Source organism: Oryza glaberrima, chromosome 5 (assembly GCF_000147395.1).
Source record: "Oryza glaberrima chromosome 5, OglaRS2, whole genome shotgun sequence".
Taxonomy (NCBI): Eukaryota; Viridiplantae; Streptophyta; class Magnoliopsida; order Poales; family Poaceae; genus Oryza; species Oryza glaberrima.
The window spans coordinates 25,687,119-25,702,083 of NC_068330.1; the positions used below are offsets into that span (position 1 = coordinate 25,687,119).

At 46.5% G+C, this 14,965-nt stretch overlaps 2 protein-coding genes and 1 pseudogene across 3 annotated transcripts; 1 reads left to right on the forward strand and 2 right to left on the reverse strand.

Moving 5' to 3' along the window:
- Positions 1-2,305: 2,305 nt before the first annotated feature.
- On the forward strand, positions 2,306-5,000 carry LOC127773804 (serine/threonine-protein kinase PBL27-like). 2 transcript variants are annotated; one of them, XM_052299982.1, is made up of 2 exons: positions 2,306-4,209; positions 4,291-5,000. In XM_052299982.1, exons 1-2 carry the CDS (start codon positions 2,346-2,348, stop codon positions 4,452-4,454), a joined length of 2,028 nt encoding a protein of 675 aa, XP_052155942.1. In that variant the 5' UTR covers positions 2,306-2,345; the 3' UTR covers positions 4,455-5,000. The 2 variants fall into 2 exon arrangements, with proteins under 2 accessions (XP_052155942.1, XP_052155941.1); XM_052299981.1 differs by having other exon boundaries at positions 2,306-5,000.
- Positions 4,612-9,359, reverse strand: LOC127773805 (mitochondrial adenine nucleotide transporter ADNT1). The gene is made up of 8 exons (XM_052299983.1): positions 9,008-9,359; positions 7,746-7,794; positions 7,315-7,478; positions 7,050-7,087; positions 5,841-5,953; positions 5,639-5,752; positions 5,209-5,547; positions 4,612-5,108 (listed from the first exon to the last, which is right to left on the reverse strand). The coding sequence occupies exons 1-8, from the start codon at positions 9,172-9,174 to the stop codon at positions 5,025-5,027; spliced, it is 1,068 nt and encodes a 355-aa protein (XP_052155943.1). The 5' UTR covers positions 9,175-9,359; the 3' UTR covers positions 4,612-5,024.
- Positions 9,360-12,077: 2,718 nt separating this feature from the next.
- Positions 12,078-13,455, reverse strand: LOC127773178 (uncharacterized; annotated as a pseudogene).
- Positions 13,456-14,965: the final 1,510 nt, after the last annotated feature.

A 14,965-nucleotide genomic window follows, 5' to 3' on the forward strand; every position in this document is an offset into this window, starting at 1 on the left:
GGCCTTCCCCTCGAGTTCAAGCCCAGCCCGAAAGTCGAGGAACAAAAAGGATGGCAGAATTCAATCCAAACTCTGAAGGAATAAGTCTATTTTTCCTCCCTCTCTCTGTTGCCTCGGTCAAACTGTATCCCTCCTTCAACTTCAATTTGAACCCTAATAAATTTTAGTAGGATAACAAACAACATGATCTTACCAATAACAACCTATCAACATTTGATAGTTTCAGAACTTTCCTCATAAAAACACTACCATTTTTTTTAGATTACACGGCAGACGCACACGCGCACACACACCACTACACATGCAACACCACTCAACACCTCCACGAATGCGTCACCTAACACATTCTCTAAGAGATGGAAACCAGCGGCACATCCCTGATCTCACTAAATACATCCAAAGTTATTAAAATTTGGCAATGGTAAAACCTCCCAAAATCTAGCATTCTGACTTTCATCTTGAATGTAAGTTGCTAATGCTCTGTTCGGGAGTGAGGGTTAGGAACCCTCACTCTCCGCACGCAAAACGAAGCAGCACGTCATTAATTAAGTTTTAGCTATTTTTTTTTAAAAAAATAGATTATATGATTTTTTTAAAACAACTTTCGTATATAAACTTTTTACAAAAAACGCACCGTTTAGCAGTTTGAAAAGCGTGTGCACGGACGAGGAGTTGGGAACTACTCCTAACGAACGGTATAAAGTAAAGTTAAGTAAACGTGGTGGAATTGCTGCTAATTAATTTGGTTTTTTGTTCACCTTTAGGCACTCCAAGAACGAAAGGAACGTGCCTCAGTTTTTGAGGACCCTTCAGATTGATGCCAGAGCACCGTCATGACAAACTGAAGTGTGTGAAGATACTCAATTTCTCGTCTGCAAAGAGTTTGGTTGAGATAACATGTCACATTGTTGAATCGGCGACATCGCTCGAGTGTCTTACGCTGGACACAACGTCAGGTTTTCCTAGTAGATGTTCAGTGGACAAGCTGGGTAAATGCCTCTTGTTGCGCAGAGAGGTACTCGTGGAAGCTCAGAGAGCACTGGAGGCTGTCAAAACGTTCATCAGGTTGAAAGTTCCCTCCAAAGTTGAGTTCAACGTCTTGGAGCCTTGCAGCCGGTGCCATGCTGCTGTTGAGTGGCCTTTAGATGTCAAAAATGTGCCTGTGGTTCTACCAAATGATTAGTTCATTATTGCTAGTGTCATGTTACAAGTTTTGTGTTATTTTAGCCGTGCATTTGTCCCGAAACTATATATCAGCCCTGTCTACTGTTGAGGTTTGTAATATGACATGGATTTAGAACATGTTACCTAGTGTAATTTCATCTTTTGAGATTCTCTATTTTCTGTGTTTGAACGATTGTTGATTTTTCATTCATCACAATACTTATTTCAAGAGAGCGTAATCTATTTTCTGGCACTCTTTATTTTATGCACTGAACAAAAAAAAAGAGAGAGAGAGTGAAATGTAATGCAAACACGCAGGTGTGTAATGTGTTACAGTTTGTGAAAAATGTGCGAAAGATAATTCATCTCCATACATTTCGTTTTGTTTAGTTTTGCGGTGCAAGAAGTAGCTGAACATTATTTTTAGTGTTTGGTTTGCTGATTTGAAGCGGTATTCGTTTATATTGTTAACGTTTCTTGATGTTTTTTAAGTTTTTGAAGAATCGATGTTTGGTTGCTAGTATGGGATTTCTGAATAATTTATAGCCATAGGCTGTGTTTAGTTCCATTCACACTTCCAAAAATTCCGTCACATCAAATGCTTGGACAATGAATGGATCATTAAATATGGATGAAAAAAAATCAATTGCATAGTTTACATGTAAATTACGAGACGAATCTTTTGAGCCTAATTACGCCATAATTTAACAATGTGGTGCTTCAATAAAACATTTGCTAATGACGGATTAATTAGGCTTAATATATTCATATCGCAGTTTACAGACATAATCTGTAATTTGTTTTATTATTAGTATACATTTAATACTTTAAATGTGTGTCTGTATACTTAAAAAAATGAAAATGAACTAAACACGGCCATACTTTATCATAACTTTAACAAGTCGATTTTTTTAGAAACTTTAACGATTAGACTTGAGCAACCTGAAAATAACTAGATTGAGATGGCTAAAATGACACATGTTTCTTTACGTACGGCAAGTTGAGACGACAAGACGATTATTATTCCTGCAATTTAAACTAAATAATTTTCGTGTGGTGTAGATGAATATAGCCATGCTTAGCTAATCCTTAATTTCTCCTTAGAGAGAAAAGCACGGCAAATTAATATCCATATCCATAGATAGATAGAAGAAGAAGAATCGAGGAGGAGGAGGAGGAGGATGGAGCAGCTCCGGCAGGTCGGCGAGGCCATCGGCGGCGTCAACGCCCTCATGGCCTTCCACGACGACCTCCGCTGCATCAACCCTCGCCAATGCGCCCTCCTCGCCCACGCCTACGCCCTCGCCTTCCGCGCCGTCGCCGGCGAGCTCCGCGCCCGCCTCCGCTTCCACGACCGCCTCACCAAATGGAAGCCCCTCGACGATCCCCTCCGCGAGCTCCACCGCGTCGTCCGCGACGGCGAGGCCTACATCCGCCACTGCCTCCTCCTCGACCCGGCCCACTGGTGGGCGCGCGCCGCCGCCGCCACGCACGGCACGGAATGCGTCGAGCACCACCTCCACAACCTCCTTTGGTGCGTCTCCGTCGTCGTCGAGGCGGTCGAGAACGTCGGCGAGGTCACCGGCTCCGACCCCGACGAGCTCGCCCGGCGGCGGCTGGCGCTGGCCAGGGACTACGACAAGGACCTGCTCGATCCAAAGCTCTTCCGGGAGAGGCTCGGCGAGACGTTCCTCGCCACGCATGAGCTCGCCGCCCGGATGGACATGGCGTGGAAGGAGGACAGGTGGCTGCTGTTCCAGCTTCTCGACGAGAGGAAGGGCCCGACGTCGTCGCCGGAGCCGCCATTGACGCGGCAGGAGCACCGGCTCGCCGACCTCCTCGCCGCGCCGCGCGGGAAGCTGCACCCGGCGAGCGTGCTCCTGATGAGCGACTTCCACATGCGGAGGCGCCTCGGGGGGAACGGGAACCTCAAGGAGGTGCAGTGGTTGGGGGAGGCGTTCGCCGTGAAGCACGTCGTCGGCGTCGACGCCGAGGCGGCGGCCGCGGAGGTGGCGGCGCTGGCGTCGGTGTCGCCGCACCCGAACGTGGCGCACTGCCGCTACTGCTTCCACGACGAGGAGAAGAGGGAGCTGTACATGGTGATGGACCAGCTGATGAGCAAGGACCTCGGCAGCTACGTCAAGGAGGTGAACTCCGCCAAGCGCCGGGCGCCGCTCCCGCTCGTCGTCGTCGTCGACACCATGCTGCAGATCGCGTGCGGCATGGCGCACCTGCACTCCAACAAGATGTACCACGGCAACCTCAACCCATCCAACGTGCTCGTCAAGCCGCGCCATGGCGACGCCTACCTGCATGTCAAGGTCGCCGGCTTCGTCTCCGGCTCCGGCACGGCGAACGCGACCAACCCATGCATCTGGTGCGCGCCGGAGGTGGTGGGGAACGAGGCGGCGGCGACGGAGAAGGGTGACGTGTACAGCTTCGGGATGATCTGCTTCGAGCTGATCACCGGGAAGATCCCGTTCGAGGACAACCACCTGCAGGGGGAGAACATGAGCAAGAACATCCGCGCCGGCGAGCGGCCGCTGTTCCCGTTCCAGTCGCCCAAGTACCTGACCAGCCTGACGCGGCGGTGCTGGCACGGCGAGGCGGCGCAGCGGCCGCCGTTCCACTCCATCTGCCGCGTGCTCCGCTACGTGAAGCGCTTCCTGGTGATGAATAACCCGGAGCAGGCGGCGGCGGACGCGGCTGGAGCCGGGCCGGCAGTGGACTACCTGGACATGGAGGCGCAGCTGCTGAGGAGGTTCCCGGAGTGGGAGGGGAACGGTGTCGCCGACGTGCCGTTCGAGATGTACGCGTACAGGGTGATGGAGAGGGACAAGATGAGCAACGCGTGCAGGGACAGGAGCTCCGACTCCGGCAGCGACGGCAACTCGCTGTGGGGAGATGACAGCGCCAGCGGCGGGTCCAGCACGACGGCGACGGACGCGTCGGCGTCGAGCCGGCCGCTGCTTGACCGGAGCGGCAGCACGAGGTCGTCGCCGCCGCCGCCGCGGCGCAAGGTGGCCATCGCCGCCGCCAAGGCAGGCAAGTGTCGCAGCGGCATTGTTACTCGTCTAAAGCCTTCCTCCAAGATTACAGCTAGCTCCATGTCCGTGACGTGTGCAGGGCCGCCGCAGAAGTCGAGGTCGATGGGCACGGTGAGGCCGCCGCCGGTCGTGGCCCGCCGAACGCCGAGGATTAAGTCCGACGGCCACCTCAATAGGGCGGCAATTCCGCCTACCCGACGGCGTAAATCCGGCGGGAACGCTTCAGACTCGGAGTTAGCTTAGCAAAATGTTGGGTAGCCTTCTTTCTCGTATGATGAGAGGTTTTCACTTGTTTCAGAAATACAGTATCAAAACGTCAACAGTGAAAAAAATTTCACTCTTGTAAATAATAAGCAAACGAATGGATGGATGTAATGTAATACTACAGATACTTCAGGAATGGGAAAAGGAAATGCTGGTATAAAACGCACCAACATTACTCGGTTTAAGTAGAGTATTTATCAGCAGAAACAATCTTAGACAAAGAGAAAAGAAAATGATGAAAATCAACTATTAGCAGCACACAGCATACTGCATGAGTTTTCAATCTCAATACACCATCACGACTGAATAGACTTTATGAGTTAGGCAAATGCTTCATGCTTTACAGCCAACTTATTAATTTTTCCCACGGGTCCAGCAACAATTAGGATCTGGAAACAGTAGTAGGATATACCAACATGGGCTGAGAGGGCCTTATGCTGAATGGGAGCCTCAGTGCTATGATCCTTCTACCTGCCCTTCCTACAAAAACAGAACTCACCACCCTACAAAAATAGCAGTTGATAATGACCAGCACTAACTCCAATTTCTTCAGTCTGATATCCTCATCTCTACTCCTAGAACTTTTTGCACAAACTCGTATGTCACGAATGCAATAGCGATAGAAGGCACCACCTGATGAAGAGGCAAGCAAAGGTCAGCATGTCATAAACAAGCACTACGATGATGATCCATTAAGGTTGCAAATATTTGAATTTGTCGTAGGAAACATTACCTTCACTGAATTGGGCACAAGACCCTTGTACAAAGCACCAACACCTTCATAGCGAACAGTTTTCCTGAATGCATCGATCATACCATTGTACTGGAGCGCCTCTTTGCCTTCTCCAGTAACAATAGATGCTGCATTATTCCAACCAACCATCTGCATTCTCCTCCTGATGACATCAAGAGGGTAAGCAACAGTCTGGCCTATGGTTCCAGCCACAGCTCCACATCCAAGCCTTGTAACTACATGCAACTCATTGTCCTTGCCAAGATCATATGGATTTGTCTGAAGCAGCCAGTCCTTCAGAGACTCGTACACAGCAAAGTTGAGGCCAACATACGGAACCTGCAAGAAGATGACAAAGATAATGTGGAAAGCACTTGTCAGCAAGGCACTAACGAGGCAAAGCTGTTAACTAATTAAAGAAGAGACCTACCACTCCGATAACAGATGGAAGCCACCCTCTGTATAGAGCACGGAAGCCTTCTTCACGGTATACTGAACCCAATGCATGAAACATACCACGGTACTGATAAGGAGACTTTTCCGTCTGCATATATGACATTTAGAGGTCAATAGACAGAATATGAAACAGAAGTAGATTGAGTTATGCTGTGTTGACGTTGTTGATACATTACCTGCACGGTAATCCTACCCCTAACCATATCCATCGGGTAAGTAGCAGACATGGCTATGATACCAGCACAAGCACCAGCTCCAAGGCGCAATAGTGGACTAAGCTGAGCATCCTCTGTACAGCATAGGAACATGTCAGTGCTGAATCCAGAATTTTCTGTTATCAACTTTATATAATACATCAACAAGAATATAAATTCTCTTGTTCAATTGAAGCAGAATATTCAAGAAATCTATTTGTACAGAAAAAGACATGAACATCAGGAACCCTTCCAGTCAAAAAAAAAAAACATCAGGAACTCTGCTCCCCAGCATTTAAATTGTTAATTTACATTTTTAGAACAATACTATACATAAGGAACATTGGATATTGTGTAAGCTCTAAGATCCGTCACAGGCTCACAGCATGTCCAGCAGTGTTGCACACGTTGTCATATTACTGACAACTCTACAGCATACAAAATGATTTGGACTCAGTGTGGATATACAGTGAGCACGGACTGAGATAACGAGAACAGACACTGGAGATAACGTGCGCTCAGAGTATTGCACTACTTGCTTTGTACTACTCTTTGGAGGTGAGGTATTCAATCTTTCAAAGTTGCTAATGGATTCCAGTTTGGTAGGTGATTCAGTTACATAAGCCTGTCCTCTAATAGGGATTTAAAAAGTAAAAGGCAGACTTTGTTTTCAAGTTCAAGCAGATGACCAACAACTTTTCTTGTGTGCTTTATCGTCCTAAAGCAGGACTACAAAGGTCGCTAGCAGAAACAACAAATAATTAGCTGTACAAGGAAGACTTTGTTTCCAAGTTCAAGCTGGTGAGCAACAGCTTTTCTTGCGCTCATCACTTCATATCAGGACTAATAAGGTTTCTAGCAGAAATAACACATGATTTAGCTGTACTGGGCCATCTAGACGAATGAAGGTTTTGGACTTATTATACCAGGCCTCACAATCTTGAAAACGATCATAATATATATTGAAACTAAAAACTGAACAAGAGATGGGCAAGCTGAGTATAAAAAGTCTACAATTGTATTTTTCCTATAGATAAACGGAAAAAACCGTAGAGCAGTCATGAGACTCATTACATAGTCAACAACCAAAGGTCTGCAATAACAACATGGTGTGTAAACACTTTCAAAATAACTAAGATGCATACACAGGAAAACTAATGTGTAGTATGGTAATAACGGAGAGAAGCATACCATTCCCTGTTTGTTGCCGATAAAGCCATAAAATTCCACTGCATAAAATAACAAAGAAGGCAAGAATACAATTACTAGTGCTTTCATGAAACAAAACCATATTAACAGTAGAGTAAAAAGGAAATGCTTCTGACCAAGATCAGGTCAAAGAAGACTCATCATGCAACAGAGAAAAGGTCTGCAAAGTGCAAAGGACAAATAGCAAGTAGGTGGCAAGAGAGCAAGCAGTAATGTAGGATGACAGTAATTGGAAACAATAACAAACCTTGATGCTTGCTCATAGCTAAAAAACTTCACGGCAGAATTTGGAACAATTCTGGCACAATTGGTACCATTGCCCTTAAAAAGCCCACGGAGACCCTCTGTTCTCCATATGTACTTAAGACCTTGAATTGTACCGTTGTACTTGATACTGTGAGGGTTTTGGACCTGCATTAGGAAAGATAACACGAATCAGGTGTTAGAACCAACTCATACAATTGCCCATGCATTTCCACGCAAAGTACTTGTACAAATTTACAATATTAACAAGAACTGGACTAGGGTCTAGCACCAAGTGCAGTGTCTGTACTTCAACTATTAATACAAATGGCTATATATATGTAGTGAAAGAGGTTATGTTTCAAGCAAGCTCCGCAAAGTAGACAACAGTAGCATGCCACCAGATAAGAAATGCAACAGCAATGAAAATATCACCTGAAGCAGAATCTTCATTCGTTCGAGTGGAGCAACAGCAGTACGTGATCTGTTCAACAAAAAAAGTAAATAAATATTATAAGCATAATTGTGTAGTTAGTTAGAAACAATTGGTCCAAGTAGATTGTCATTTGCTGGTCAAGCTCGACAAAATGCACCAGAATGGATAACGAGAAAAGAAAACCTGCACCAGGTAAACATTCTAGTTGATCCGTGTGTTTTGCTCAAACATAAAATAAATAATTTCTGCGTGGACTTCAGCTGACTATAACAACACCTGATAGCAACATTTTTAGCCCAAGAATAAAACAAGTTGCAATACTCTTAAACCGATCTTATATCAGATGACATAATTATGCATATAATTGATTATTGTTCAGCTTTAGATGCAAGTGCATGACGTTATAAAGAACAACATACTCCATGAAACCTAAATTATTAAACCATAAAGGTGAAAACTAATTGGAGTGCGACACAAACATGTAAAGGGTCTGATGCATAAAGTGAGAAATGACTCTTATTTAGAGGAATTAGACAGCTATTAGTGAAACCAAACTGAGATATTGAAATGTCCAGGCCAGCCGCCCAGATGATTTGTCGTAAAACTATAAGATAATAACAGACAAGATAAAGGCTGAAAATTTAATAGAGCCATAGGATGAAAAAGCCAACACCACCTTGTCAGACACAATATATTGCTAGGGTGTTGGTGTACTTATCCAGATAATATATTTTGCATTGAATACAATAATTCAAGTGGAACTTGGTTAGATCACAGGCAAACCGAACCAACAAGACGGAAATTTTAATCCACCAGATGGCCAGGCTATACCATGACAACGAGTTGGACCGTAAATGCATTCGTCCACATGGCCCAGTGAACCGAATCAACTAACGAGTCAACGAAACGAGATCTGGTTACCTCGTTAGGGTTTAAGCGTGGCGAATTCATCATAAGAGTCCATAGATCACACATCTCCGGAACAGACGTTCATGCAAAAACTTATAACCGCACACACACAACATAGCCGAAACAAATCGCGACGAGGAATTAAAAAAATGGTAGGACACGAGAACCACAAATCCATCAAGGATCAAACGCGAATCTAAAGGAAACCACTGAATCTAATCCGGGAGCCGCGCAGAGAGAATTCAACACGGAGACGATGAGACGCGGGCATGGAGAAGAACAGGGGGGATAGATAGATAGATAGATAGAGAGAGAGAGAGAGAGAGAGAGAGAGAGAGTGAGGGAAACTCACACTCCACCGGCGACGCCACCGGCGAAGAGAGACTTGCAGATGGAGAGCACCTGGTAACCAGGCCCCTTGACCCCCTCCCGCGCGAGCTTGGCCTCCTCCGCCAGGTTGACGATGGTGGTGACCGCGGTGTCCCCCCTGCTCTTCCCCACCACGTCCTCCGATGCCATGTCCACCCGGCCCGCACCGCACCGGATCGCCCGCTCGCCTCGCCTCGCCTCGCCGACGAGATCAGCCCCCGCGCCCGTCTCCTCCTCTCGGCCTCGGGTTTTTGCGGCGGCGGCGGCGGCGGGAGGAGGAGAGGAGGGGAGAGGTGTGCGTGCGTGCGGCGGGGAGAGGCGACTGGTTGTGGTGGTGGTGGCTAATTAACCTATTTCGTTTTTTGCTTTTGTCACAAAAATAATATATAATGATAATAATATTGCTGCGCGCACGCGGGGAACAGCTGGTCCATCACTGGCTGCGGGTGGGCCCGAGGAGGGAGTGGGACCCACATGGCGGTGACTCAGTACACTGTGGCGCTGTAGGTTTAGGGGCGCCGCCGGGGGGTTGCGATCTCGCCGTCCGTGCTTATCTCCCTCCGCCCCCCTCTGCCTCGGGATGGACGAACGGGGCCCACCTGTCATTGACACAGAGAGAGAGAGAGAGAGGAGGGGAGAGGCTTAACGGAAACCTAGATCCGTCGCGACGGAGTGCCCGTGTTCCCCCTCTCTCTCCGGGCCTCTCCCTGCTTTAATTTATCTTTATCGTGGAGATATAGCTTTGTTGTTAGTTAATAAAATCTGAGAAGAATGATTTCTTCGGATTTAAATAACGTTGAATTTAAACAAATTTCTTCTGCTAATTAGTGTTCATCTCGTTGATAAGGCCATATAGTCACCAAAAAAAAATCTCTACTTTGTGAGACATCATGTGTAATTGCGAGCATGAAAATGACTCCAGTGCACACCTGTCTCCTGGGCTGGGCATACATATTTCATTTCATTATTTTGTTTAGTTTTTGTTCCTTTTTCTCCCAGCATCGATGGTATAATTCTTTGCACCATATAATATTCCATCATTTCCTTGGTGCCAAGAAGAAGAAAAAAAAAGACATTGCTTGGTTCCTAATTAAGGGAGTTCGGTGCTCACAATCGATCGATCGGTTGGTGAATGACTGAATATCATTTGGTAATGTCGGTACGGTATGTAACACTGACTGCACTTCATATATGGTCTTAATTTCGAAGTGGATCCTGCATCACACATTTTATGCGGAAATATGTGTGGATGCCAAAAATGAACGGTCTAATCATTTACTTATTGGATCGTGTATTTCCATGGCCAAGTTTAATTCTTTGCTGACTTTGAGAAAAAGAAAAGAAAAAAGTTGATAGAATGTGACAGACGTAGACTAATATTTGGCCTTTCCTGCTCAACTTGGGCCAAAATTCTCGTTTTATGGCTGTAGCAATTCGAGGACCACGCATCAGTGCGCAAAGGCATTTGGCGACTGATCCATGGATGATACGCATACTGCAAGTATGTAACAGCGATCACAAATGGTTTTGCGTTGCGTTTTTGTGGATGGGATAAAATAAAACGTCGTGGACAACATACATAGATGGACGCGCGGCAAAATTCAGGGGAAGGAGATCAACGCCTCTGCAATTTGCAGTCACATAATTTTCATTTCAGTCGCCATATCAATAAACTAGTGGACAAGAATATCTGAATATGTACTCGAATGTATACGTTGTCCATTCATCTATAGTGCAAGCTGTTTTAGATTTGTTCTCTGGTCAGATTCATCTGTTTAATTAAGTTTGTAGAAAAACCATAGCAAAATCTGTAGCATCAAATTGATCTCACTAAACCCACTGCTGAATATATATATATATATATATATATATATATATATATATATATATATATATATATATATATATATATATATATATATATATATATATATATATATATATATATATATATATATATATATATATATATATATATATATATATATATTTATAGCATGTTTGTTTTGTGTTCAAAATGCAACCATACTTGGTTAAATGAACAAGTTTAATTCAGGGTAAAATGAAACACTTACAGGATATAAAGTTGAGGGAATAGGATAATGAAGTATGTGATGCAAGAATCCAAAGGTGGTGTGATCGGCAGGTAGCCATCGCATGGCAATGTGGCGGCCGGAGATCGAAAGGGCGAGACACCGTCGTTGTCTCTCCGTTTTTCTCCACAAACTCTGGGATAAGGCCGGGGAGGAGACCAAAATCACACACCCCATGACACCATGTATACAATGGTATTGGGGACGGACGAAAAGAAAAATAGGACTGAACAAATTAGATAAAGTTTTAACTTTCTTTGTAAATATATGACAAAAAAATTAAGAGGTTTCCCTCAATTCCAACATTGGTATTGGAACTAGATGTTGGTTCTATGGTTTGGGTCCGCTCAGTAGAGCACCCACCACCCGTGTCAAGCGAATTTATTTTTCATATGATTTTACTATTCTTAAAAATATACCATACTTTATAATGTAAAATTTAATATCTCCGGATACTAATTACCTCGATGTACTTTTTCAAGACTATAAATTTCTTAAATTATAGTCATACATACGGATGAGACACAATGGTCAGGACAATACGTGAAGCCTGTTGATGACTTCAATATATCTCAGCACCACGTGCAATCTCTGGGTTTGCGTAGATATAACTTGCACTTGGTGTACATGGGTGGTGTGAGTTTGTGCGTAAGTTCATATACTACTAAGTTCTCAAAAAAAAGTTCAGATACTACTACAGCGTATATACGTGAAGAGTTGAGAAAAGAAAAAACAGGTGTTCAAGCCCCATCGATCCATGACAGATCCGCCACTAGGAATAAGTTCACTTTAGGTCCCTCTATTTGTCGCCCAGTCTGATTTTCATCCCTGCAGCACAAAACCGGACAACGCATCCCCCAACTTACAAAACCGTGCAAAGAAGGTCCCTCGGCGGTATAGTCGCTGGTCTTGACTGAGCCACGCCTACGTGGCACTCATTTGACTAGGTCTTCGTCCAACGTGGCATTGACGTGGCGCTTACGTGGCATTTTGATAAAAAAATAATAAAACCAGTGGAACCCACATGTCAGTTTTACACAGATAATAAAAAGTGGTGGGGCCCACACGTCATCCTCACTACCCTCATCTCTCTCTCTCCCACTTCTCTCTCTCCAGCCGGCGGAGCGGGGTGGGCGGCGGCCGGAGCAGCAGCAGAGCAGAGGGCGGAGGCGAGGGGCGAAGCGGGGCGGGCAGCGGCGGGTCGGTGGCCGGAGCGGCGGCGTGTTGTTGCCCACAACTTGTGGGCGGAGCGGCTGGTCGGCAGCCGGTAGAGAAGAGGACCGGCGGCGCGTCGTGGCCGGAGCAGAGGGACGGAGCGGCCGGCCGGCGGGGGAGAAGTCGCGGCGGTGGACGGAGGGGCGCGGGGCGCTGACCGGCTGGAGGAGAGGAGCTTCCCGCAGGCCGTAGCTGCTCCGCCCTCAGCTCCGGCCGTGGCCCACCACTCGTTCCACGCGTTCTCTCGGTGGTCGTTCACCTGCCCCTGCACGCCGCGCAGCGGGCTCCGCTGGTCCAGCATTCCGCCAGCCGGTTGAACATCCTCGCCACCGCCTTGTCGCTGCCCAGCCCATTTGACACCACGCCGCCGCTGAGCAGCCGCACGTCGTCGCCGGGCCGGAAGCTGATGTCGCGGAGGCTCCGCGTTGGGCTGCGGCTGAAGTGGACGCCCGCCTGCTCCAGCTCCGTCGCCGACGGGACGAACTCGTCCTCCGGCTGCCTCTTGCGGCCGGTGCTTGGCTGAGGTGGTGGCGGCGTCCCGTGGAGGAGGCTTCGGTGGCAGACGTCGATCGGGTGTAGCGCCAGGGCGTCTCCGGTGATCAGCGGTGGTTCTCGCGTCATCGACACGAATCGGAGCACCATGTCGTTGATGACATTATTCGTCTGTCCATCACACGGATCAAATCAAATCGGTTCTTGGATGATTCTTGATTGATTGATCGATTCCGTGATGTACCTAACGCTTTGTGCGGGCCGCGAACGACGGCGACGAGGCGCCGTCCTACTTGTAGCCCGCTCCGGCCACTGCCCAACCTGCTCCGCCGGCCGGCCGCTGCGCCCCGCTCGTAGCCCGCTTCAGCCGCTGCTCAACCTCCTCCTATCGGCTTCGCGCGTCGCCGCCCGCTCGGCTCCGCCGGCCGCCGCCGCTCCGCACTCCTGCCGGCTTCGCCCGCCGTCGTCTCCCCTGTCCGCCTTGCTCTGGCGAGTTAGCATGTGTTTAGAGAGAGGATAGAGATAAGAGATGAGGCCAATTGTGACATGTGGGCCCATGTGGGCACCACCATTTTTTATTATTTATGTGTAACTGACATGTGGTCCCACAGGTTTTATTATTTTTTTCGGATCGGATTGCCACGTAGATGCCAGGTCAATGCCACGTTGGATGAAGACCTAATCAAATGAGCGCCACGTCAGCCAAAACCATGGACTATACTACCGAGGGACCTTGTTTGCATGGTTTTGTAAGTTGGGGGATACGTTGTATCCGGTTTTGTACTGCAGGGACGAAAATCGGATTGAGCGACAAATAGAGGGACCTGAAGTGAACTTATTCCCCGCCACTACGGTACAAGCCCACAAGTCAGCTAGACAGAGTGATGGGCCGATATGCACGTGCTTTGCTTACCTTTCGGCCCATATATTATGTTCTCTGGGCCTGTAGAGCAAACGATCAAGCCCACGATTAAGGAAAGTAGCACATGGATGGGCCCGGCCTGCTATATGCGAATGTGGTCGTCGTGGGCCAGCCTATCCTATGTGTCCACTACTAACTACTAGCAATGGATTCCAGATGGGCTTTCTCTGATGAACTAGGCTTTTTTAGCTCATACAGATATCCCGCGTAACTATTCTCTCTCTTTTTATATTTTTTCTTTCCCATGAGAATAACAATAATAAAAAAAACGATTGCTTTCATTCAATTGACTATTGACTAGACCACTCACTATATATGCACCACATGAACAAGCATAATAGTCGTACAAGACCACTGGCTCACTATGCAATAAGTTTAGGGCTTAATTGTTTTGGGGGAAAAACAAAGTATCTGAATTTATAAGGATTACTTCTTTCCTGCAAGGTGAGGAGTATAGAGAAAACATAATTTTTTTTCATCCATTCATTTTTTTTGAAAAAAAAATCTAATAAATTAATGTGCGCAAACATTTATATTCCTTTAGTTTTTCTATTTCTATAGATTCAAATTCCTCCGAATCAAATAAGCCCTTACTATTTACTCCCCCGTCCCATAAAAAACTTATATAGTACCGGATGTGACGCATCTTAGTACTGTGAATTTGGATAAACATCTGTCCATATTCGTTGCACTATAATTTGTCACATTCAGTATTAGATTTATTTTTTTTAGACGGAGAGGGATTACACACCAAGTAATTAACCAATGGAAGGAACGAACACGCATACTTAATTTGACTTTGAAACCAGCTACTAGTACGTGTACTGGCCTATATATAAGGTTGGAAATGTACATATGTTGGCCGTGAGAGCGCGTGGACAAGTCGATGGATCGGTCGGAAACCTAAATTAACACACGTGCAATGCGAAAATGACCCATATCCCCAGCTGACCAGCAAGCAAGCTAGGCAGCAAACAAAACTACTACTCCATAGAGAGGGATGCAACAATGTCCCGGTTCGTGCAGGCACGGATGCAACTATGCGACAACGACTTACTTCCCAGTCTCCAAGGGCCTTTTGTTCTCCACGAACCGATCCACTGTAAGCTGCACCACGCATTGCATGATGAAATCAAAACAGTCAAAAGCAATATTTTCTTTTCGCGAGGAGTCAAAAGCAATATTATTTGCACGCATGTAACGTTGATATATTTTTCAT

Bases quoted from the DNA above. Each gene is read 5' to 3' on its own strand.
- LOC127773804 (XM_052299981.1), top strand. From the start codon at position 2,346: ATGGAGCAGCTCCGGCAGGTCGGCGAGGCCATCGGCGGCGTCAACGCC.
- LOC127773805 (XM_052299983.1), bottom strand. From the start codon at position 9,174: ATGGCATCGGAGGACGTGGTGGGGAAGAGCAGGGGGGACACCGCGGTC. The intron at 7,795-9,007 runs GTGAGTTTCCCT...TTTGTTGAACAG, and splicing joins GGTGGCGTCGCCGGTGGAGT to ATCACGTACTGCTGTTGCTC. The intron at 7,479-7,745 runs GTGATATTTTCA...TTCCTAATGCAG, and splicing joins GAATGAAGATTCTGCTTCAG to GTCCAAAACCCTCACAGTAT.